Source organism: Oenanthe melanoleuca, chromosome 3 (genome assembly GCF_029582105.1).
Source record: "Oenanthe melanoleuca isolate GR-GAL-2019-014 chromosome 3, OMel1.0, whole genome shotgun sequence".
Lineage (NCBI taxonomy): Eukaryota > Metazoa > Chordata > Aves > Passeriformes > Muscicapidae > Oenanthe > Oenanthe melanoleuca.
The window spans coordinates 46,972,563-46,997,839 of NC_079336.1; the positions used below are offsets into that span (position 1 = coordinate 46,972,563).

The 25,277-nt window shown below is 38.7% G+C and overlaps 1 protein-coding gene across 3 annotated transcripts in view; it reads right to left on the reverse strand.

The window, feature by feature from the left end:
* Window positions 1-677: 677 nt before the first annotated feature.
* Window positions 678-25,277, reverse strand: part of CEP85L (centrosomal protein 85 like) — a 129,655-nt gene continuing 105,055 nt past the window's right edge. For 2 of the 3 annotated variants that reach the window (XM_056487012.1, XM_056487010.1), the window contains exons 4-13: window positions 22,203-22,324; window positions 13,929-14,046; window positions 11,732-11,908; window positions 9,944-10,096; window positions 9,534-9,688; window positions 7,863-7,980; window positions 7,487-7,537; window positions 4,099-4,206; window positions 3,506-3,719; window positions 678-2,426 (exon numbers count right to left, since the gene is read on the reverse strand). In XM_056487012.1, the coding sequence (XP_056342987.1) occupies window positions 2,263-2,426; window positions 3,506-3,719; window positions 4,099-4,206; window positions 7,487-7,537; window positions 7,863-7,980; window positions 9,534-9,688; window positions 9,944-10,096; window positions 11,732-11,908; window positions 13,929-14,046; window positions 22,203-22,324 (1,380 nt within the window). In that variant the 3' untranslated portion in view covers window positions 678-2,262. The remainder of the gene's footprint in view (window positions 2,427-3,505; window positions 3,720-4,098; window positions 4,207-7,486; window positions 7,538-7,862; window positions 7,981-9,533; window positions 9,689-9,943; window positions 10,097-11,731; window positions 11,909-13,928; window positions 14,047-22,202; window positions 22,325-25,277) is intronic. The other variant, XM_056487011.1, reaches the window with a different exon arrangement.

Genomic DNA, 25,277 nt, shown 5'->3' on the forward strand with positions numbered 1-25,277 from the left:
ATATTTCTAATTTTTATCTGAAATGCTGTTGTTGAATTCTTATAGGAGACAGATGCCCTAAACTAAAGACTGCTTCACTGCAGGGACGAACCCAACCAACCACATCAGAGGAAAGAGCTGAAGCCTTAGTCACAAAAGTCACTGTCAGAGGCACAGCAAACTGTGCAAGCCCATTGGTACAAAGATCTTTGTTTTCAGTTTTGCACTAGTATAAAAGTACACCTTTGATGAAGCAGGTGTGCATTAATGTGGAATTAATATTGCTAATGAGCCACCACAGTAAATCATACCTTTAGATAACAAGCATTGATCCAATTGCAGTCTAAGAATGCAGATTAGCTCAGAACATCTTTTCCCCACTCACAGCAGAACCCATCATATCAATGAGAAGAGCACAATTATACTTCCAACTCCACCTGCATCCACCACTGAGAAGGACAAGGAATACTGGAGCAATTATTCCCTGATGGAGAGAATGAAGTGTGCCTACAGAAAGAGCACAGGAATTTAAAGTAAAATGGTCTTGGTTTTTTCCTAGTAGACACTAGGTAACTTCACTTGAGATTTTACCTAGACACTGTTTGAGTGCTCACAGGAGCCAAACCAGTCAGATTACTCTATCTGATAACAGCATGTTGCAGTAATATAAATAGCAACAGTAATTTTTTTTTTTTCCACAAATTAGTCCAAGTCTAGTTTCAAGATAGAGAAAACTGTCAAATAAATAAACTCATACAGCTAAAAACAATTAAAACACTAAATTATAAAAACAACATTAACTGTTAAACAATGAACAGATACCAAAACATCACCAAATCAGAAAACTGAAGATACTCACTTTTGCCATAAAAATGTTAACCTAGAATTAACCTGGTTCAAATTGCTAAGCTTTCCAAGAGATTTCTGCTGTTATCCCCACTCCAGATCAGTTGACTGACTTGCACCTTAAGGCATCTGAAACCCTCTTGAAATACCATACAAGTCAGTGATGCACATATTTTTCTTAACAGTGTGATTCAAAAGTGGTTTTGCAAGTTTTTGTTTCCTTCAGTTAAATACTATTTTCCATCATGCATAACTGCAGCTAACTTGCAGTGATGTTCCTGGAAATGTCATCTGTCCCACAGGAGTTAAACAGCTCTGCCAAGTGATGCTCACTGAATTAGCTACGGAACATAGCTTGGAGCATAGCTATGGAGCTTACTATTTTATGTAATTGCTTCCTACAAAAATGGAGAAATCAAGATTTCCCAAACAACGTGGAAAATTTTTCAGTCCTCAGATAACCAAGTACTTTATACTGCTATCTGGAAACATTCTGTTTTGAGCCTTAATTTTGCCAAGGATCAAACACCCTTTTTGTAGCTGTGGTAAAAATGGCTGAGGTGGTGCACAACCTTATCAGAGGCCTCCAGGAACAAAATACAGCAATATTTTGAAATGGAAAGGACCTAAGGGGAAAAAAAAGTACAAACACTAAAATACAGTTGTTGATTGATTAGGTTTTTTTTTTCTTATAGCCATGTAGTATGCTGCAGTTTTATGTCTTACAGCTTCTCTGGTTTGTCACAGACTTTGTACTACTGAGACCTCTTACAGCAACATGAGAGTGCTTCAAACAATCTGAGACAGCTATATTTTATGGACTGTCTGCATAAAGGAGTTAAACCTGGGGTTTTTCTGCTACTGGACAAACAAGGTAGACATCCATTACTAAAAACTTCTTAATTTTTGACAACTTGGAGAGCAATTACTTTTGAGTGCTCCAAGATTGTTCTAATTGCAATTCTTAGAGTGAAGTGCAGTGGCAGAAGTCTCTGGCTGCACCACGTACAGCCAGACATACACATGCATAGGTTCTCTGACTCTCTCCCCTAAGATCTGAACTCAGATAATGCCACACAAACCCTTGATGAAGGAAAGGACTGAGTTGTAGCAGCATGGCTGTTCTGAAGTTCTGGTTCCAAAAACTAGGCAAAGTAATAAAATGAGCCCAAATGAAGGAAACAGTGTCCAACTGAATCATTCTTCACAGCTTGTTCCTACATTCAGTAGTTTGGAGAAAAGATTTCTTGCAGTTTGTACCACTGTTCACACGATGCCTGTCCCCTGCACACCAGACTCCCGAGATCGATTACACACAGCCCTCGGAGATGCGTGCCCGGTGCTATCTGCAGCCTTCCATATGGCTCCTTAATGGAAATGCAAAGACCTGTGACACAGCAGGACCTGGTAAGTCACTTGCTACAGGATGGAGTGTTGTCATTGAGTGATGCAGTTGTCCCCCATGTCCTGAGCGTAGCGGTCTGACATTATAGTCCTTAACTCATCAATGTCCTTCCGCAGCTGACAAACGTCCAAGAGCTTCTTCGAGAGGGTCTCCGTGCTGTGGTAATTTTCACTCTCTTCAGATGAACAGCTCAGTGCTGTGAAAAACAACACCCAAAGTTAAAGCTCCAGCAGCTCTGTCCTGTGAATATTGCAACAACTCACCTCCATGGAAATAAGAGGCGAGCCACTTTAATTACATTAAACAAATCACTCCTCAGTGTGATGAAAGTCTACAAAATGGGGTAGCATGTGAACTTAATTCAGAGCCCATTGGTGCTTCTCTGAAAGATATGCTTTTCTGTTTGCACCAACATCTGGACCTCCTGAAGTCTGATGAATCAGAACAGTAGCAGAAAGAAATGGATAGAGCAGCCATTTTCTAGAGACTTTGGGTGTTTCTACAGTCACTCAGAAAAGAGGGCTAGCAGGTGTGTAGCAGCTTTTGCTGCACAAACACTGCACTTTACCTTTCTACCTTACTGATGGTTCAGTTCAGCAACCTGTCTACTTGATGAATTCTAATTAACATTCAGAAAACATCAGAATATGATACATTCAGGTCAACAAAACCAGCTTGTTAGAAGGGAAGACCCAACATAAACTTTGTCTGACTGGTTTTAGGGCATGCTTCTCATTTCCTGGTTAAATTTAACAGCTTAGTAAACGCAGAAGACTAGATGAAAAGCACAAGAGACAAGGTTTATTTAAAACATCTGGACACTTCCACTCCCAAACCAGACCTACACATATTCAAACAATAGATGGATATTCCTATCACTTGACCCCAAGGGCTTTAAAACAAAAGCACAAGATGTGTTTAGCATCTGTTAACCCTCACACTGACTGCAGTGTGTCTCATGAAGGACAGACACCTGGCTACACACCTTTCTTTTCTAGAGGAGTGAATATATCCATGACTGGGTACACAGGAAGAGCCAGCTACCTGCTCTCCTGACTTGGCAAGGACCTGTGTAGTCACATGCACTTAGTGGCCCAGAGGCACTAAGAGCCCAGCTTTTCCAGAGAGCTCCATGAGTTCATGCACCACTGCTCCATCTGCATAGCAAGGGGACACAAGCTTGTCCAGCTGGCAAGTTCAAGCACCACATTAGCTAAACTGTTATTCCTTTGTGTCAAAACATTTAATAAACACTGGAAAGTCAACAGCACTTACATCTGATTCCCAGCAGTAAGGAAAGGTTAGGCTCCTTGCCCTGAGCTCTCTGGGTAAGAATACTGCACAGTGCTTTCAAGTCAAACAAGCAGTGGGACATCTCCTTGAACAACTGGTCTGCTACAGGCATCTTCTCAGATACTGGCTGCCTGGACTGCTCCACCAGCCGCATCTGCTCCTTCAGGCAGGCATTCTCTTCCACCAGTCTTTGGTTCTTTGTGAAAAGCAAATGGAACAAGGGGGAAAGTTAGTCTGCAGTCTGCAGCGTTCACTGTAGCAGAAAGTTTCAAGCCACAAACAGTACAATTAAAAATAATTAATTTCCAAACATATAATAGGTATTTCTGTACCCCTCCAAAGAACAGCAAACAGACAGTTTTTACACGGTTATTTCACGTTATCATTATTAGTCATCTTCACTCTCTAAGTTCTCACTTCTTGAGGTAGGGTTAGTATGCATTATATATCTGCATGGGAGCCAGGACATTTAAGTATGCAATTAAGCTCATAAAGCCCTACCAAGAGATCTTATAATCATTCTATAAAGTTCTTCTTGGCTCTGGGGGTTGGGTTACCAGTGCTATTTTACTTACTTCAGAGAGAGTTTTATTCAACTGCTCTATATGTCTTTCTTTTTCTTCAAGCTCATTTGTCATCTTCTGAATTATCAGCTTTTCTTGCGAAAGCTTCTCTTGCATAGACTGAAATGAATGAAAACACAGGTCAGTGATCTTAAACAACAGAAACAAATAAAAAACCTGCTTCAATATGGAATGACCTGCTGTCAATTCACCAGTTTTCAACCACAAAGTTCAAACTGAGAAATAGAGATACTGCCAAAATAGAATTTTCAGGGTGAATTCAGCATGAGCACAGGTGTCTTCACTCTTGAAAGTACTCATATTTATTCCACTACTTGGCTTTTAAATCTGTAGATATGTCTTTCTAGGTCATCTGGCAAAATTCAGAAAGAGGAATATTCAAGCCATCTTATCTGAATACTAACAATGAATAGAGACTATATAAACGCCTGGTGCTTTCAAACAGAAGATTTAGCAGTACTGATGAGAAGGCAGAAAGTAATTAGAGGCAAGGCAGGCCCAACACTAAATGAAGTTTTTAAAGGCCTGGCTGGTCACAAAAGGTGCTGCAGCATTGATAAAATTTCTCTGCACATTCAGCTCGACACCACACAAGCAGTGGGGAGTCAGTACTCTGTCATGCTCTTTGCAAAACTGGAAAACGATGGTGCTAACATTTACAGACTTAGTGTGGACTAAAAAACTCCCAACATTTTATTTTCATGTCAGCAGTAAGAATGAGCAGGCAGAACCCAGATATGATTACTTGTTTTTAAAACTATTTTCATATACTTGATCTGCTTCTCTTTTTACCCACAGCATGCCTCTCAAAAGGAAGTGCTGAGTAACGTGCATCCTAAAGATAAGCTCTTTGAGAAAGCAGAACTACATGCTCCAGAGGGAGGAAGGAGGCAAAGGAAACACCCTGAGCCAGGAGAGGCCAGGAAATAACTGCTTCAGGCATTTCCTTTGCGTGCTTACAGATGAGCAGAACCTGCAGTAATGCTGAATAACTGCCTTTCATTTTTTAGAAACATTATCTACTGAGAAAAATAACCATTACTAGGTTGGACCGAAGGACCTTCTAGCTCCATCTGTGGCATACAGATGTTATACTTTAGAAACATGAAGTGAAGAGGGCAAAGCAGTACCAAAAACACCCTCCCAGCTTCCAAATATCTTGCAGTTTTAACAACTGGGAGATATTTGGAATTATCTTCTAATATGATGAAGATCAAGTTCAGGGACTCAACTATGTGCCCCAAATATGACAGATGCATTAGGACTACCACTTACATGGTTCATGTCGATAACAGATAAAAAAGGTTTGCAGGCTTCTGGAAGGAGGGAGGTGGAAGGGAAGACAACATGAGAAATATTAACCTTCCCCAGTGTATTTTCAGAACTACATCTACTAATAAATTTACATGACTCTGCAAACTAAGCAAAAAACAACTTTTAGAGTATTCCAAGCAATGCACATGTTCAGCTCAAGAACTGCTCCATTTAATGGGAATTACTAAAAGTAGAAATCAGTATTTATTTTTAAAAGATACACCTAAGATCTGTCATTCTATGCTCAGAAAAAACACATGTGCTTAGCTGCTTGGATGACCTATAGTGCTAAGATTTCCAGGTTTCTCATGGTATTATGAATTCTCCATACTTCACCCTTACTTTTTCCATATGCTTCCTGAAGTTACACTGGTGGCAATATTCCCAGCCTGGTACAGTTGGGGTTTATTGTGACTGACAAGATGGATGACAGATTACTTTGGGTAACATAGGCATTGTACAATCTGACTTACTTCTACTCTCTTTTTGTACCAAAACTGTTAGTTTTGTGGTATCTAAATTATTCATGTAAATATTAATTTCTTTTTTAAAACACCACTGTCATCGACAATTCTTCTCTTTCTAAAGATGCATTATATATGCAGCACAGCATCTTGCCAAGACCAACCAAAATTTTAATCCCTTTCCTCAAAACAACAAATCAAAGAAGTAAAACCATACAAGGAAGATCAAAATAATATCATCATGATTATGGGCAAATAGAAACTAATACTGCTTTATACAACTGCTGTCTGAAACAGAATTTGTTTTCAGCTTGCAAGTTAAAAACAACAAACTGAAATACATTCTCAAGCACAAGTTTACAACGTGGCAGAAGACAGGGAATAAAATGAGATCATCTTAGCTGAAGATAAATTGTATCTCTGTACTGATAAGGGATTTCAATTTCTAATGAACATGTTTTCAGTGCTTCCCAGGTTACAAGTATGAAAGGCCAGCGAGATCAAGGATACAAACAAGCTGCTACAGTCTACAAGTAATTTGAGGGCTGACACCATTTTCAAATCTCATTTTCTGTCCTTATATAAAATACCTCAAGAGGAAAAGTAAGAGAAAGTCCTGGAGAACAGAACAGTACCGTGTTCACAGACAGTCACAACTATTCAGCATTGCCCAGTCCAGCTCCCTAAAGTCATGTCAGGCTAAGCACATAAAACACTGAAGATTACTGGTCTCAAGATAAAGGTGATGGTGAGAAAAATACCAGAAAGTTTAGGAAACATGGAACAATTTAGGCTGATGATATTACACTTAGCAAGTTGTGTGTATCTCTGATAAGCACAGTATATATATGGTGCATATATATACATATATATGTAAATAATCTTTCAACAACAACTTTCAATAGACAAATGACATTCTAGAAGAGGAATGTGGAAACTAGACTTTGGCTTCAGTACTTGCTGAAAACAGATGTTAGGGTTTTTTAAATGCTGAGCTTTTTCTATGGCAAGTAATACCTTCCTGTCTAAAAGCTGTATAACATTTCTTTTTCTCCACAACAAACAGTTGTACACTGAGTAACCTTCAACACTCTGTTAATCAGATCTATAGAGCTGCAGCTGACTCCTAGCTGACAACCTCTGCTGTCTAGAAATATCTCTGGCTGCAAGCTGGGTGCCCAAGATCCACCAAGACAGTTAAAGTATCTAAGTGTCAGAAACCAGTTGAACAGGGTAAAATGGGATGATTTAGAAAGGCACCTGTCTCTTCTAACAAACTGAGCAATGAAGCCCTTAAGCAACATTGCTTTTGTACTTTGGATGATGCACTAGACCAGCAGAACAAGGATGTGACACAGAAACAGTTTCTTACTTTTTGATGAGTACCAGTGAACTGCTAAACCACAGAGATATAACAACTACACTATGAGCCTGCAAGAGAACATGGGTTGACTACAGTCCATCTATAAGATTAAGTTTTTTTTATTTCTCCCTTTGACTCTTATTCAGAAAGATAAAAGAATGAAATTCAACTTTAGAAATGTTATTCTTATGAACTAAAAATACACACAGTAAACAACAGAATATATGCTCTTCCTTACCTGCATGTCCAAAATCAGTCCAGTTATCTGATTTTGTTGATTGTCTATGACCTAGAATATAAAATTAAGCAATTTAGAAGGCTTGAATCTCTTCAGATTGTTGTCTAAAAATCAGCCTACAGATGTGTAGATATAGATTCTAAATAGCATCCTTAAAAACACAAATGACAAGACAGTTCAACTTTGACAGAACACAAAATTAATGCAAAATCAATGTTCTGAACAGAAACAAGTGGGTCTTGAAAAGTCAAATATGTAATTCTTTAGTGAGGTATTTATTTCTAAATTAAAAAAAAAAAAAAAAAAAAAAAAAAAGAAAGAAGTGTAGGAAGACTTAAGGTTAAAGAAGTCACCAGCAGATTATTTGCAGACTAACCTTACTGGCCTTCTCATTCTTCTCTCTGAGACATTCATTCTCACTCTGAAGCTGTTTTGTGTCCAGCATAGGAAGCCGGATACCATCTTCCAGGCATTTTTCTACTTTCTGTTGTAAACTGCCATTCAACATGGAAGAAAGATTAGGTAGGCTAATAGAAACCAGTGGGATGTGTGTTCTAGGAAGAAATTAGCAACTTACATCCTGCCAACCAGAACTGAAAAACTGTACCTAGCAGAATCAAGGCTTATGAAAGAGCATATAATTCATGCATCAACAGTGCATGAATGATGCAAAAATTCTGAACGACTCAAGTTGCCATGGCACTGCGAGGCCAGATTCATGCAGATGAACACAGGTTTTATCTGCCATACTCTGTGCTGAGCTGCCCAACAGGCACAGCTCCAGCAGTACTGTGTAGGAAGAGAGGGCAGAGAGCAGCAAAGCAAAGCTTTGTGGTGCTCACAGCTGCTCTGTGCTACTGGGGGAGGCAAAACAAAGATCAGAGGCATCTGTGAATGTTCACAGCTTTGGGAGCTTTTAAATCAGATTGTCTCACTGGGGCACATGCAACTTGGGAGTCCAGAATCAGAGGCTGTGCCCAGGGCTGGTGGCCCATCAGTCACACCCTCTGTGACTTGTAATGGGGAGCCCACGGCCATTCCTGCCAGGAATGCTCCCACACAAGGGCATGGCCTGCAGACCCTCCATTGCACAACCCATCCGTGTAGCTACAGCCTCTGTCTGCTCACCTTCTCTCGGAAAGGAAATATCCTTAGTGCTAACCTTGCTGTCTAATTTAGAAACCAGAGGTCACCCCAACTATTTGTAGGCTTTCAGAAAAGGCAGAATGATCCCCCTCTGGATTATGAGAGCACCGAGGCCTTCCATTGGTAAGATGGAAACAATGTGTCAACAATTTGGCTGGCAAGGTGTCCCAGCCAGCTCGCTTTCATCATGGAAACCTTTCAGACTCCTGTGGCATGCACCTTACCCAACAGAGGGGCCACTAAGGGCAGGAACAAACACAGATACTTCAAACTGATTCTGCCCTGCTTCCCTCTTCTCTTTAATTAAAAACAATAAATTGTTTATCTAGATCCCTTGATCTAAAACAGAACATAGTAACAAGCTCTCCACGTCTTACCTGGATATTCTTGGATAGCTGTGCCATTTGTTTTTTCATACTTAGGCGAGTTCAATGACAACATATTAGCTACAGCTAAATTTCCTTGTGAATATCTGCACACTCAATGAAAAGGTAAGAAATAGCTGGAATTTCTTGAAATCTTTGACCCTTCCCTGATATACTGATCAGCTAATATCTAGTTTTTCCACAGCTCATGAAGAGATCAGTTATTAAACAGCCCTACTGACAGGTTCTATACAATGCTCCTTTGCCACATAAGTTTTTTCCATCCTCTATCTGCCAACAGGCTGTGATGCCATTGCTGGAGTGCCCCACATCCTTAAAGACAGATAGCAAAGAATGCCCTATGCTCACTCTTCTCTGTGGTATTAATTACAACTTGCCACAAAGCAAGTTGTAAAACCCTTACTATAAAAAATCATTAGCTTTGTAATAAATTAAGGCACTAAATAGCATTAGGTCTTGACATCAGGAAGGGAAGCACACTCATTACAGGGCACAGCCTGAGGTGCTGTTCATACCTCTGCACTGTTGTGACCAGCTCTTTTTCTTTCTTCTTCTGAGACGCCAGCTGTAATTCTCTCTCTCTGCACTGCGACCGGGCCTCTCCGAGCTTCTTTTCCAACTCAGCCACGGTTTCTTGAAGTTGCTTGTTCTTCTCTTCTAGAATTTGCAGCTAACACAAGGTTGCATCAGTCAGATAGTGTCACACCAGCAGAAGGCCTTGTATCAGACCATAGCCTTGCAGTGACCTGCTGCATAGTTTCACACCTGTGTCACTTATCTGACTGTGAGAAATCCTAATACCTACAGTGCTTTCTAAAAGACTGAAATACTTCTCTTTCTAAATGTTAGGTTGAAAAAAGAGAGATTCTGAAACAGTAAAATATTTGAGAGCAGATATTAGAGAGCTTAATCCCCTTCACCTTACCTGTTTAGTCTGGCCCTCTATATCATCCAGTGTTGGAAGGTCAGCCAGGTATTTTTCTAACGTTTCAATTCGTCTTTGTTTTTCTTTGTTTTGCTCAGCCTCTTTCTGGCACTTCTTTTTCAGGCTATTAATATATCGGTCTCTAGTTTTAAGCTAGAAGGAAGAAAGAGTACATGCTTTATGATAACAATAAAAAACAAGCCTGCTTTGGAAGCAGAGGCTGTTAACTCTCCAAGAATTGTACTCTCAGCTGCATGAAAGGATTGGCTAATAGCAGGAAACAAAAATTATTAATCCCAACAACTTCAAATTATAGGCCTACATGTGTCCTCAAACCACAGCTGCTATACCTCTGCCCAGAGCAATCCATGTGCCTTATGAACTGAAAACACAAACAGTTCAGCACCTAAAATACTATTAATTCTGTCACCCACTGAGACATTCATATGTAACAAATAATCAGAATATATTTTACTTCCTCTGAACTAGGAAAACAACTTAAAACATGAGGACCAAGAACTTAGTCTACCAAAAATGGAAGCCAAAACCCTGATCTTATGCAGTCTGACAACCACATCAGAGGACATCAGATCAGAATAGTTGCTTTCTTAAATACCTTTTCTACAGGCACCTTAATTTTCCATAAGCCTAGAAAAGACTTTTTGTATTATGTTACATTTGTTCGTATTCCTGGTGCTTCTTTTAGTTTATTATCTAGATAAAAAAGTGGAAAAAAACGCAGGAAAATAGAGTATTTTCCACTGTCCCTCCCTGCCCTCTCTCCTTGAGAGTTTTTTGCTCAGTGCACAGAATAGATGGGTGTTAAGGGGCAAATCAGGACTGTGCAGTGAAAACCAGGGTCCAACCTACAGACCATGCTGTTAACAGAAGCACTGCTGCACAGGTCCCCACCACTGCCACTGCCTGGAAGAATCCAGGCAGGAAAAGCTCACAAAGGAGGAAGCAGCAGTATCCAATTTCTGCCCTTCCTGCCTCATTGAAAAGTATACTGAGGGTTCACAGGAAATGGTAAGGCAGAATTTTGAGATGAATTATGCATTCTTCTTTGTACCTGACACTTTATTGTATCACATTGCTTGTATCCCTTGAACCTGATATAATATAAATTTAGCCCAGTAATTAAAGAAGATGAGGAAACAGTGACAATGTATCCCTATAACATTAATTAGGAACCCCTTGGTCAATGGCACATTCCTGTTTGCAATAAAGGAAGGCTGTGAGTACATTCAAAACTGCCCCTGGGAATTCCTTAAGCCCGGAAAGAAACCCTTTGTCAAAACTGTTCCAAGAACACAGCTATCTTTGTCTCAGACTCAAGTCCACTCTACACATCCTAAGAAAGCTACAAGAGAATCACTCCTGCTAAATAGGCATAAACAGACTGGTAAGTGCATCTCAAAACTTTGAGGGACCATGCTAAAAATAAGGATTTAATTTTCGCAACCTATGTTTTTAAATGATACTTTATTTAAACACTACAAGCTACAAAAATGAGCGGCTTTTTTTTTTCCCCCAAAGCTTAACTGGTACCTGATTAAAACTGTTACTATGATTACCATTTTACCTACTATCACTTTCTAGGATATATCCCCTGCAAGTCCAGATTTATCCATTATTACCTGAAATCATTACTCTTCTTTTTCTATCATGGATAGTTTAGTGACCTTTTGAAAATAACTCAGGCACCCATATACCAAGTTGTTTTTTAGCGAACATATGCTGCTGCAACAGTGACAAAAAGAAATATGAAACAGAAAAGACACTTACTTTCTCCTCCATCTTCTTTTTCTCCTCACTAGATTTGTTTGAAAGCTGTTTCACAATTTCACTGAGTTGCAATTCCTTGCTCTCAGCTGCTGCAATCTTTCGCTCAAGCTCCTCGAGGTGGGATGCTGATCTTTCTGAAATGTGAGGTTGCAGTGGTGTGCTCTCATACTGTGGCTGCTTATGAAAAGAAATAAAATAATCACACAAATGGACACACACACAGCTGTACACTTGAACTGCAGAGCAGAAAACAGTCCTGCATTTTTTTTAGCTGTCAGGAAGGGTGGGGTTTGATTTTTCAAACGTTGAAATACATGGCAACAGCATGTGTTTCAGGAATCTGAAGCAAAAAGACAAAGAAGCTGGACACCTTTACACTCATAACAAATGCACAAGAATATTGTGTGGCCACTTCCCCCTCAGATTTATAGAAGATGTGTGATCCCAAAATAAATCCCCATAAATGCAGATAAAAAGCATTTTCAAAACTAATCACTAACACTGCCTTATCATACCATCTCCTGGGAAGAAAAACACTTTGAAATTGCTACGAATATACTGAAGTAAGAGACACTTCAATCTCAAGACCCTCCTAAAGTAGAACACCGGTACTAGTCAAAGCTTAGAGCTATCACTCCTGGGTGCAGGAACAAGACTGAGACTAGAGCTACAGTCAGAAGGCAGGTTTGCTATCTTTTGTTCTGTATACCAAAACTTCCGTTTCCACTGCCCAGAGACAAACACAAAATGGAAGTTTGGCTACATGTGGGATGAAAAAGGAGATGCATCCCATTAGGCTTTCAGTTTCAAGATTATTTTAATAACAAAAATTGGTTATCTTTAAAAATACTGTATAATTTCTTTAAGTAATGACATTCCTTCAGCAAAGTATTAACAGATTAAAACCTTCATTAAAGATTTGCTTTTATAAATTCATCTTATAGAAGGCAAGCAGAAACCCAAATACAAATCAAGCAGAAACACATTATAAACTTCCAAGTTTCTTTAAATTATGAAAGAGGAATGCACCTTCTGCTTTATTTGAAGCATAACATACTAAAATATGTGCACTAAAATTTCAGGTTCTGCAATATTGTTTCCTTTGTTTGTCTGGGTTTTTTGCTTGCATTTTCTCTCCTGCCCCCCTACCCCAAAAGAAAAATTTCTTAACCTAGACAGATTTTAAAGTATTTAGTAAAAGAAGATCTGTAAGCAACAAAAGCCTAGACATTCCTAGATGTCTCAAAAAGTCTCTGTATACCTAACTTTGCACTGAGGCTCCAACTGAATTTCTCTGCTGTCACACAAACCACAGTCTCACCTGATGTACAACTGTGTTATTCCAAGTACACAAATAATGTCATGCTGAAGTACCCTAGCTGAGATCCTAGTGCAGTGTTTGTGGAAAAAAAAAAGATAACAAAATAAAAGAGGGACAGAAAAGCTATTTCTCTGCATATCTGTCTTTAACAATCCCTTGCTACATTGCCTTTTAGATATACCAAGGCCTGGAGATGGAATTTGTGTGCTGTAAGCGGCTACAATCCACTGAGAAATGCACTGGTCTGCATTTCTTAGTGAACCTTTGCTACCTCATCCTTTTGCTACTTGATACCTGTGCTAGGTAGATGAAAATCAGGATAAGTATACTCAAAATACCACCAGACATTCCCTTGCAGACTAAATGCTCCCTAGGAGTACTAGCCCATGTCCTTTTCTGGTGTCTTGTCAAAAGGTATTCCACCAGTGTTTGCCTTCTCATACCTCCTCCATCTATTCTATCCATAAAATCTAACCATCTAGCCAGGAGGGCAGTACCTCCTCCTCTTCAGAAAATCTCTCATTAGTTATTTTCGGATACTCTCCTATCAAACTTTTTTTTTCTCCGACTATCTCCCTATAGGACTATCATACATGCATGCTGTTAAACCCTTACAGTGTCACAACCCCCTCACTGCAATCTCATTTTTATCAGACTTCAGCAAGTATATACAAGATTTTAACAAAACTTAGATTTCTGCAAATATAAGGTAAACTACAACACTTAGAAGGTCTTCTCTACGTAGCTATGCAACTACACAGCCATCAATAATCACAAAAGCTCTACACTTTGGCCTGCAGAAAATTGTGAAAATGCTTTTATGTGCCAGATACTGGGCAGTGGAAAGGTTTGCTGAAAGAAAGGTACTCATCCTACCTGTAAGTTAGTCAGGTATGCATCTTCACAGTTCACAAGATGGCTCAGTCTTGCATGTTGAGCTCGTATTTCATTCTCCCTTATCTTCTGATGTAAATTGTTAATTTGCTGATTTTGCCTGTAATACACAAATTTAATTTGGAAAAAAAAAAGGAATAGAACAGAGATTAAAAAAAAGATCTTAAGACTCGTACTGAAGAACAATTAACATTAACAATTCATGATTAGCATTGAGTTGTAAATACAACTGTATTCAACTATCCACGATCTACACTAGCTGTGGGCTTTTCCCACTGCAGCCAGACTGCAACTGGAGAAATATTATTTGAAAACTATCCATTTTGTGTGGGTTGAGGGAAGCTTCTGTTGCCATCTGCTGCTAGGGTTGGAAGTATAAGCAGAGAAAAGCATACAGAAAGCAGAACAAACCAAAGAAAAATGGCACCTCCATTGCACTTGGACTTCTGCATAGACCCTCTCTTTACCAGAGCTGACTTCTGACAAAAGTTGAAGAGATTTACAAATCAAGGGGAACAGAAAAAATTTAAAAAGAAAAGGCCATTATATAAGATAGACAGGAAAGTTTTCCTGCAAGGTCTTGCTCTTTGCTTAAGTCTTTCTCAATCAACTGCTTTACATAAGATGTACCTTCCCCTAGGGTAAAATACTGCACTAAAACAAGTACCATGCATCAACTGCTTGGCCAGTGTACAGCAGAAACAGTATCAGGAGTGTATCATTATTTAATTATAACACAAATCGTATCACTGTGTAAATCATGACTGCATTTGAACTAGGCAAAACTGCAGGGCAAACACCTGTCAGGTCTCTGCCCCAGCCCAAGTCACATCCCCATGAGGTGCACAGTAACTCTCCATGGAGCAACAGGCACCTCAAAACCTGACCCCAGAGTGGAGCTGTCAGCACCCACCAGAAACAGACAGTAATAAACTTAAGTAACTCTCAATAAACTTAAAACCAATTTTGTGCTCTCTGTTAATTTTCACTTTTCCTTTGTTCTTTATCCTAGGATATATTTGCATGCAAGCATGATTTTTTTTTCTCACACTTTCACCTTTAAGCATGGAGAACAACTGTCTTTTCTGAGAACAATGACACTGAACTCAGGTGACTAAACCCAATCTTAACAGAAGTTAAACAGCAAATACAGGTTAACTTCAAGAGAAAAGACCTGCCTGTGCAGGTGTTTTCACAAACACTTTTGACACATATCTTTCCAGCTGTCCCTCAAGGTATAATATTATTTCCAGAAACTGGGGGTGGCAGTGCAGAAACAAACAGACAAAAAGAGAATGTAAACTCCTCCCAAGGTAGGAAAAGACCACCTGGTACACAGAAGACTATTGCAGTTACCCACAGAAGAGTTCTGCACTGAAGACATCTTGTCTTTTTCTTCAGGTATGATTTAAAGGTTGGCTTTTTTTTTTTTTTTCCTTTACAAGCTACCTGCTTGCTATATTTTCATCATATATTTTTTTTAAAATTTCACTGATACACTGGCCTATGCCTTTTCACCCCCTTTTTTGAACCTCCAGCTATAATTTGTAAATAACCTGAGATCAAAACCTCCCTGTGCTTCTCACAGATACATCCTTTCTGAGGGAGCTCAGCAGAAGTAACAGGTTACCCAATATGCAAGAGTCAAATGGTGGCTATGTGCTGCTCTATGGCCTCCTGAACCAGCTTTTATGTTCCAGTTCTCACATGTTACTATTTACATTCTAGTCAGACTATTTATGGAAAGCCCTATCATTTTTGCAAAGTAATGACTCTGGCTTACTTCCAGGTCTTATAAACATGTATTTTGCTTCCTTTTCTTCCATTACGTTGAGCAGTCTTTATTTTTGCAAACAAAATTTCAATGTTTCAGCCATGTTTCACTGCTTCAGATCAATGATATTTTGTTAGGAAGGAAAAGGTAAAAACCTTTCATGGCAGATTGTACCAGAAATTCCAACTACAACCCCTACATGAAATCCTAACACTAGAGATTAGTCTATCAAAGATGCTGATTCTGTGTAAGTATTTCCATTTAAGGAGAGTAATGTTCCTTATGTGTCTTTCTGCCTGCCACAGATACTTCCATTTGTAATCCCCTCATCCTGTGACTCTACGTACAAAGCTGTCTAAGATTCAGAGGAAAACTTCTGATGCTATTGACCCTAACTGAATCTATTGAAATGAGCAAAAAGAAAGCTACAGCCATAACAATGAAGTATCAATGGGAAGAGAGGGGGGGTCTCTATTTTGATTCAATTGCAGTTCTGTCCTTTAGCTCAAACAATCCCCTTTGAAAACTCCAGTCAGCACAGAGGATCCACATCTTCCAGAGAAGCACTTTGCCCCCACAACTTCTAAGTTATTCTTCTTAACTTTAATTTTTAAATTAGCATAAATCAAAGTCCCACACTCCAAGTCAAGGTAAGATTAGTATCTTCAAACAACACTAGTAACTTCTTAAGAGAACAAATCACAATTGATGCTTACCTTCAAAAGTCACAAGTTAACAAGAATTTGCTGTTTTAGGTGAAAATGTCTGAGCAGATTTCTTCAGAATCAGGATACAAATTAAAATACAACATGGATCCCTCTGTATTACAGATATAATTAATTCCATGCTGCACCTGGAGGAACCCTGCTTTGTTTTGTTGCTTAAGAAGTTGGATACAAATTTTTATATCCCTTTGTTTTAGAGGCATGATCTCTTGGGACCAGAAGTCCAAACGTGCGGAGTACTGATAGGGAAAGAGATCCTTAGTACACACAGTCCTAAAAACAGTGTGAATACTTTTTCCGGAATTCAGAAGATAATGCCAAAGAACACCAACATCAGCAAAGCTCATTAGAAAAGATCTCAAATTTCCTATGCAATAAAGTCTCATTTTTTTGTGAAAATGTTCTAAGTGAACCTCCTTTCTTCCAGTCACAGCAGAGCTTACCATGAAGGGAAGATGGGAACACTATCTTTGGGGGTCAAGACATGATCTGGATAGATTGGTTTTTCATGGAATTTTCAAATGACTTTTCTGAATTGCATGAAGTTTGAAATGCTTGCCTGACCCACAGGACATGAGCTAGTGCTGAAGCAAGGCAGGCAAGAGCACAGACAGCACTTTTGAGATTCTACTTTCTCAAAAGCCTTGGGCTACTTAACCAAGAGGGTGAGCAATGAGGAGGACACAGACATAAATGTCACTTCAGAGAGAGGACTGCATTCTCCCTCCCATGTTGGGAGCTCTTCAACTTCTGCAGTCTCCTGACAGGGCAAACACAGAACAACTCTTGACCTCTCCTGCAGTTCTTGGCCAAATATTAGAATTTTCTAAAAATATTTAAATCTGCGGAATACAAAATGGTTTAGCAGCAGTTCCATAGAGAAGTATCTGGGACTGCAGCTGACCAAAACTCCCCAGTTGTATGGCAAAAAGCAAACACCATACAACCACGGCCACTTGAGAGACAAGTGCTCAGCCTCAGAGAGGCCTCAGTGGCCAGTTTGGACACTCCAGGGAAGATCTGCTCATCAGCTGAGAGATCTCAAAGCATAACAAAAACTACTTGATTACTAGAAAACATTACCTAGGAGGGAAGACTAAGTCACATTAGGAAAAATCTTCTAATGTTTGAGCTAATCAATCACCAAACTGCCCAACTCAGAAAAGCTGTAGAACACCTGGTATTGCAGATACCAATAGTGTAAACACCTAGTGACAGCACTATTGCTTGCCTTCCCTAGGGCCTGGCAATTAGGTTAAATAGGTCCTTTTGAGCACTACATCCTTTCATCATTGCCAAGATTTAGGTTATTAGATGAAAACTAATTTCATCAATGTTCCTAGCCTTCACATCTGACAAAGTGACCTTTTAAAACAGCTAAAATAATTGCTCTTTAACAAAATCTTCCCCAACATTTACCAGCTCCAGATATACTAAGTCTCATCCACAAGTTACCTGGTTGATTGTTGATACTGGAAAAAGATAAAGGCATCTTTTTCACACTTTTATTGGAAGCAAAGCATGCTTTTATTACACAGCAAAGCACTCTGAGGAGGTTCCTTGCAGCCCCACTCCCTGCACAGGACTCTGTTATACATTGCTCTGTTATAACAATGCCTGTTATGCATTCACCACATGGGTGGTATAAAGTTCCTCAAAAATGGCATCAAATTATCACTCAAGTGGATATGCTGATGCTGCAGATTTTAACAAGCCAATCGAAATGAAAAGAATTACAGCTTTATACTAGCATTAAAATGAATGCTATGAGAGCACATACAGTTTGATGTAGTATCTACTGAAGTCAGGACAATTTGGTACAAGACAAAGAAAAAAATCTACTTCTCTTGTCTCAGTGAAAACATCTAATCCTAATTCACATATGGATTTAAAGGTTAATGATTTAGCAACTGTTCTAAGAATGTGCATGTTGTTATGCTCTGAGGGATAACAGCTATGCACTAAAACTGTACATCCAAATATACCTTTCCTTAAAAAGCTGTTCAAATGCTCTTATGCTGTCTGCAATAGAACACTCCATGCACCGTGTTATTCTCAGCAGCTTGTGTCATATGCCCAGATATTTGGCATTTATTCACATACCTACTACATGCAGCCACACAGACTCTGCCAGGACCACACTAGAGACATCTACAATGGCAGGTCAGCCTCAAGAGACATTCAGCATTGCACCAAACACTAATTGTACTGAACAGTTACTGTACTGAACAGAGGAGCAACATGAAGAATTAAAATGTGATGCTGTAATTTTCTAAACCAATACAAACACTGTTGGCTCCCTCTGGTGCTAAATATAATGCAGTGTTACACCCTAAGCTGCCAAGGCAATGATATAATCCAATTATTCCGTACAGCAGGTGACAGACATTATTGTAATAAGTGCTACAGCAGCAGATTTCCTCTTTCAGACTAAATCCTTAAGTCCTCATTCATGGCCTGTACCAACAGTTCTTATGTGGAGAAAACATGAAGCAGACCTTTAAGAAGTGCCACACACAGAGCAGGCTCGCTTCCTTATATAACATTTTCACTTTCTGAAAGCAGAGTCTTCCCCTCATTTTCTTAACAGTAGACTTAAAAAACATTTCAGGTTTCTATTTATTAAATTAGCAGTGGCTCCTGGAGTAGTTTAAAAAGCAAACCAAAAACCTCTTTTAAACCCATTCATTTATGCTGTGTACTACTTAAGTAAATGCTGAACAGACTATACAAAATACATCAATTTAATTTATGTATTACAAAATCTGTGGTTCAACACAGCATGCAGATCAAAATCAAGGTACTTGTGCTATTCTCAGGCTCAAGTGGCTGTTTGGGATTTTAAAAACTTAAAAATGTTTGCATTTCTAGTGACACACCAAAGTATCCAAATACTATGAATCACACTGTTAAGCATTACTCCTTGAATTGTTTTTGCAACTATTGGAAACTCACTTGCAACTATTCCTATACGGTAGATTTGTAATGCAAAACAAGGAAACTTAATAATCTAATCTAGAAGGGCTAAATTTTTTTGCCTTTTTACCTTTGTGTGGAAAGAAGGGAAGCAGGCAGCATGTTTCACTTTTCTTCTTCTGCTTTTCCTTTCTTTTTTAACAAGATAAAGGTACAACAGCCTAAAGATACTACCCTGTACAGAGCATCCATTTCCTACTTATCAACAGATTTAAGCACTGCTATGCAGAACAAGGTGTGTGATGTTAATCTCCTCCACATCCTTGACAAGTGGGACACCAGTACGATACCAAACAGAAGAGTGTTTAACCTAAAAAAAAAAAGGTTAATGACTCTATGGGTGAAAGGGAGGCTGGTGACAAAGGCAAGAGGGAGGTGTTCCTGGTGTGCCTCTTTTCATCCAGCTGTTCCTTTTACTTGCCAGCAGCAAACAGCTGGGTCTGGAGCACTGTACCAGCTGCTGTTCTGCTCCTCTGGCTACCAGGCAGGAGGAGGTTAACTCATCTCTTCTGAGCTTCTGTACCCTCAACCACCAGTTTGTAAATTCAGCATACAACTTAAGGAGACTACATCTTTCAAAACTCCATGAAACGTACATGCACAAAGGGCCCTCTCAGCAAACACCTACTACCTAACCTCAGTCAACAAATTACTTTCTTCTCCGTTTCCCCAAAGCATAAATTGTGTAATTTAACTACTACCATGTTGAATTAACAACACTTCAGCAAACTTTATGTTTTTAGCTTTACGTCTATTCCCAAAGAAATTAAACTTAAAAGAAGTTTAAATTAAGCTCAGGAAGACCAAGAGTTGGAATACGTTTATTCCCAAACATCATTCTGAATATCTTGAAGCTTAGTGGAGGAAGGCCTTGTGTTCCCATGTGTTACTTAGTGCTGCTTTGTGCCTTGAAGAATGGTAGTTTTCACACTTAAGCCCTATTAAAAGGCACCTAATGAGAAATGTAACACCAGTGCTTTTTAATGGATTTCTATTTCAAGGTTTTTGCACAGCAGATACGCACCATTTTCTTCACAAGTGAAACCAAAAGTATTTTTATTTATCACAGAAAGCACTACCTATTCTTAAAGAAATAAAAAAATTAAACAATCAGTTGTAAAAACTTTGTAAATATACAACATTGATTCATGCTAGTCTTAAAAATACAAATCCATTGATGTTTTTATTTCATTTTAAAATACCTTTTCAGGCAAATATTTTGCTCAAATGGAAATTCAATATTCAAAGAAGAGCCTGTTCCATGATTTATTGTTACACTGCATTATTACAAATTACAACATTAACACCAAGTATCTACTTGAATATGTAACATCACTAAGTGGCCTGTTCCATTTCAATTGCTTCCAAAATGTATTTTGCCTTTTCAGCTGAATGAAATTATCTACACTGACTTCTGGTGAGAAATCCTGAAAGAACTGTACTCATTATCATTAAGTCTCACAAAATAAATTACTTGTACAAAAAAAGAACCAGCACACTGTCACTGGGTATCAAGAAATAGCTTTCCTTCCTCCACATGGACAGTATCATTAGCAGTAGGCAACATTAGCAGTCAGCCAAGTTGCAGTCACTTCAGAAACTCCTCCCTTGGCTGTAAACATTTTCGGCGTGAGAAGAGCAACACCAACTGCATTTTTAGCTGCCAGTGTATAACCAGCCTTCATGTAGAGTGCACAAGCCCAGCAGAGGCACTGAAGACCACCCCAGCAATCACGAGCAATGTACTCACTGCTGACAGCTTGGGCCCCAGGAGGTGGGCTGCAGGTTTGCTACTGCAGTACTACTACCACATAGCAAACCTGAAAAAAACACTGTAACCTAGCTGGCCTTTAAGCAGCTGACCAAAAGGCTCTGACAGAGGAGATGTAAACAACAGCTAAAGATATTTCCATTTTACCTTCTTACCCCCTTGGGAGATCACCACCTCCACAGGAAAGCTGGCAGAGTAGGATGGTGAGCCCAGGCATCAGCTCCCAACTGAGTTCCATCTCTGCTGCAGCAGCAGGTAAATACACACTAACATCCTGCATCAAACTGGGGAACCCAATGCCAATTTCCATCCCTGAAATGCCACCACAAGTACTGGCCAAAGTGCAAAGGGACAGAAACACCTTCAACCACTGCAATTCCTCCTTCTGTTGCAAAAAAGGAATGAACAGATCTTGCACAAGCATAATCATCCTGGTACTAGAAACTTAACAGCAGTGAGCTGCTATTTAAGGGCCATTCAGATTGACAGAAATTCTAATAAGTTATGTATTTATTGACATAAAGATTCTAGACTTGTATATTTTATCTGAACAATTTGTATGAGTATTTGAATAGGATTTGATTTTACTGCTGAATAATACTACAAAGGCCAGTTTCTAAAAGCTTTATCAAATGGCTTCAATGCAGCTGACCAATTTTCATCTTGCAAGTCACTTCCAAGACCGTACAAGCAGAAAGATGTCCTATACAAACCTGTAGCCTGGTAAGAAGCTAAGAGGGGAACCTGACAGCAGAAGTGGCTATTTGGCTCACTGTTCCTTTTCCACTCCAGAGGCATTAAACCTCCTAAATACAATTCCAACTTTGTGTAAGACTTTAGGCCAACTGCAAGTCTTCTCTTCTAGCAGGATTAGCTCCCACGTATTTGTGCATAAATACTGGGTGGACTGAAAGCTAACAACTTTACTGAGTAAACAGCTCTCCTGAAAGCCAGCTTTTACATTGTAGCTTTTGCTTCATCTGATCTCATGAATACAGCTGGGTACTTACCTATCAATCACAAACTCCTTCTGTCTTAGCAGCCCTTCTTTAATTTTCATTAGAGATTCCCAGTTGCTGGAGTCCTGATAGCTGGTAGCTGGGTAACTTGAACGAGACGTTCCGGGTGAAACCTGCATAAAGTAATTGTAGGATTAGCCCCCAAAACAGTGAAAGTAAATAATGCCCTACATATTATGGCATTTACAAAGTGGTTTGCTCTTACAGAAACTAAGGACTGTTTTGCAGTTTAATTCAGATTTGCTTTGTGATAAACAACTGCATTTATAAACAAGTTTCTGGAAATAAACTTCAGCCCAGTGTCACTGATTTTATAATTTCTTTACTAAACAATTCATAGCTCTGAAAGCAGTTGGTTATGAAAAGCTCATTTAGAAATAACTACATCATCAAGAGGAAGACCACAAAATGTTCATATCCTGCTGCAATCCTAGTAGCACTTCAAACAACAGTGCTTGGTTACTTCAGACCCACTGGTAACTGCAGGTAACAGTTGCCATTGCACCGTTCAACTCCCACCTGTAACAGTTGGTGTACAGAGAGAGAAATTTCTTTTATGTGTGTGCGCTTAATATACAGAATATAGGAATATAATTCTGGCTAAATTGCAAGAGAATAACACTTTCACAAGTTTCAGACTTTCTACCAATTTTCACAAAAGCCAGGCTTCATGTCTTGCAACAAACTGAGGGCAACAACTGAACTGAATATGAGCCAACAACATCATGGTTTGGAAGAAAAGTAAAATACTAACTGGGATGTTTAATCAAGAAAGCATTTATTACAAATGTATTACAAATATTTGCATCAGGAATTCACATAAGGGAAGGTTTAAACTAGCGCTTCTGAGATCAAATGGGGGGATCCCAGCATCAGCTGCCATGAAGTATCATTTAATCTTTCATCAGTTTTTCAAATGACATATGATCAACAATTAAAGTAAGTTAAACAATTGCCAAGCACTCCATGTTTCTGGTCAAAGTTTTACTGTGAATTATAACACTACATGGAAAGAATTCATTCCTTAAACTCCAATATCATGAGGTTCTAGAGTCAAAAGCCAATTCCTCACAACTATAAACTCTTCTGTAACCTTAAAAATTATTTCTTCCCATTCAGTCTAGTTCAGATCAATCCCTAGCTTGCCCACTGATGTGTTTCTGCACATTTATTTTCCTTTAATTTATAACCTAAAACCAGAGAAGATGACAAGGCTTACCATTTCTAAAAATCTTTCAAGACTGTTACACCCCCACCTCACTCCCCATTCCCCCAGGTCCAATTTATCTGCTTCAGTGAATTTTTCTTTTGCTTAACAAACTGGATAGCTTCAATAGTAAGATCACTTATGGATGATTAAAAAAATAAACTAACAAAAAACCAACCACAAAACCATCAATAGTTCTACACATTAAATACTGCAGCTAATTAATGCCAACCAAAACCAAAATCTAAACTGGTGATATAATTTTGATTTTTTGTTTGGGCAGTGACCTAATAAATCTCAGGAAAGATACCTAGTCATGATTCTTCCTGTGAGTAACACATATGTAGAGTCTTTACGGCTTAAGAAATCTAAAGTTAATTTTGCCTGGGTTACTCCTTCCAGACCACATCATGTCAAAGTCATCTTTAGTGCTTATAGAATACCTTGGGATTGTCACATACTGTTCTGTATTAGTTATACTGGCTGAATTGAGAGGCACCAGCACAAACCTATTCCAGTGAAAGTCTCTCTTAGTGACCCATGCCATGTCATGCAGTACAAAGTGACAACATCAGGAACTATCACTGGACTTTGTTACAAATTTTTTTCCTTTGCTTTTCCCACTATAGTGCTGATGAATGCTTTCCTACATCCACTTCAACACCATTATACTACAGTCAAAAAAAAAAGAAACAGTCCTTATTGAAGCTGAGATTAGATCTTTACTCTTCAAAGCCAGAATTTCTTTCTTTACTCAAAAGAAAACTCATAAGCATTTGACATGATGAATAGGAAATATATTATACAGCCAAATAAATTTACTGAACATGATGAATTTTGTCTTTAAGAATGAACTATAAAAATGAAGAGATTAAAGACAACAATTTAAATATGAACCTATCTTAAGTGAAGACATTCTGGAAGTCACTGGTGGTTTCTCTAGGAGAATTCTTCAAATGCAAACCCCTTATTTCAATCTAGCACCTCTGCAAACAATAATCTGCACTGAAGTTGGAAAAATCCCTTCAAATTTGGTACAGTAAGTAATTACACAAGTAAATTAAATATTATAGCAGCTGAAAAACAATGCACTGAGTTTTGCAAAGTTAAGAACATTTGAATTATATGCAAACAATAGTGTGTTAGTTTGGGATTTTTATTAAATATAAAACATAAGGCCTCCATAGATGGTTCACTGAGATGCTTTAACTTTGGAATATACCCAATGCTATGGAGTATATACTGTATATAAAGTATGTGCTGTATACACATATGCAACAACAAATAAAATATTATTTTGTATTATAATTGTGTGCTTCAATTTTTCACTCTGAACAAATGAAAACAGAAACAAAAAGGTTTGATTCTGATATCATGTTTCATCCTATCAGAAAAAAGAATATACTAAAAATACATCTTAGCACTTCCCAAAATAACAAGACACTTCACTCATTTATGAGCACATGGTGTTGACTACTACAACAGTTTTCTAGCTGCTTTGAATTGTGTGGTAACACACAGGCAGTCTGCTTACGTTTAAGTATCTTGTCTCCTTAAGGATATCAAACCAAATAGTGAGACCAGATACACTTCCAGGAGTCATATTTAGGAAGCCATCCACAACTCCAAGCTCTTAACTTGAATTGTCCACAACTACAAAACAAAATACCATCTGGAAAGACACAGCATTCTTTTCTATCTGTCCTACAAAATACAACTATTTTTGTCACCTGGCACCTCTTCTGAGAGTATCAGCCTTGTCCTGAGAACATGTGTTCAGTTAGAACAGAATCCTTTGCACAGTGACATCCAAAGGTCCTCACTAGCTTGTTTTGTGACAAAGGCTTGGCAAACCTTCA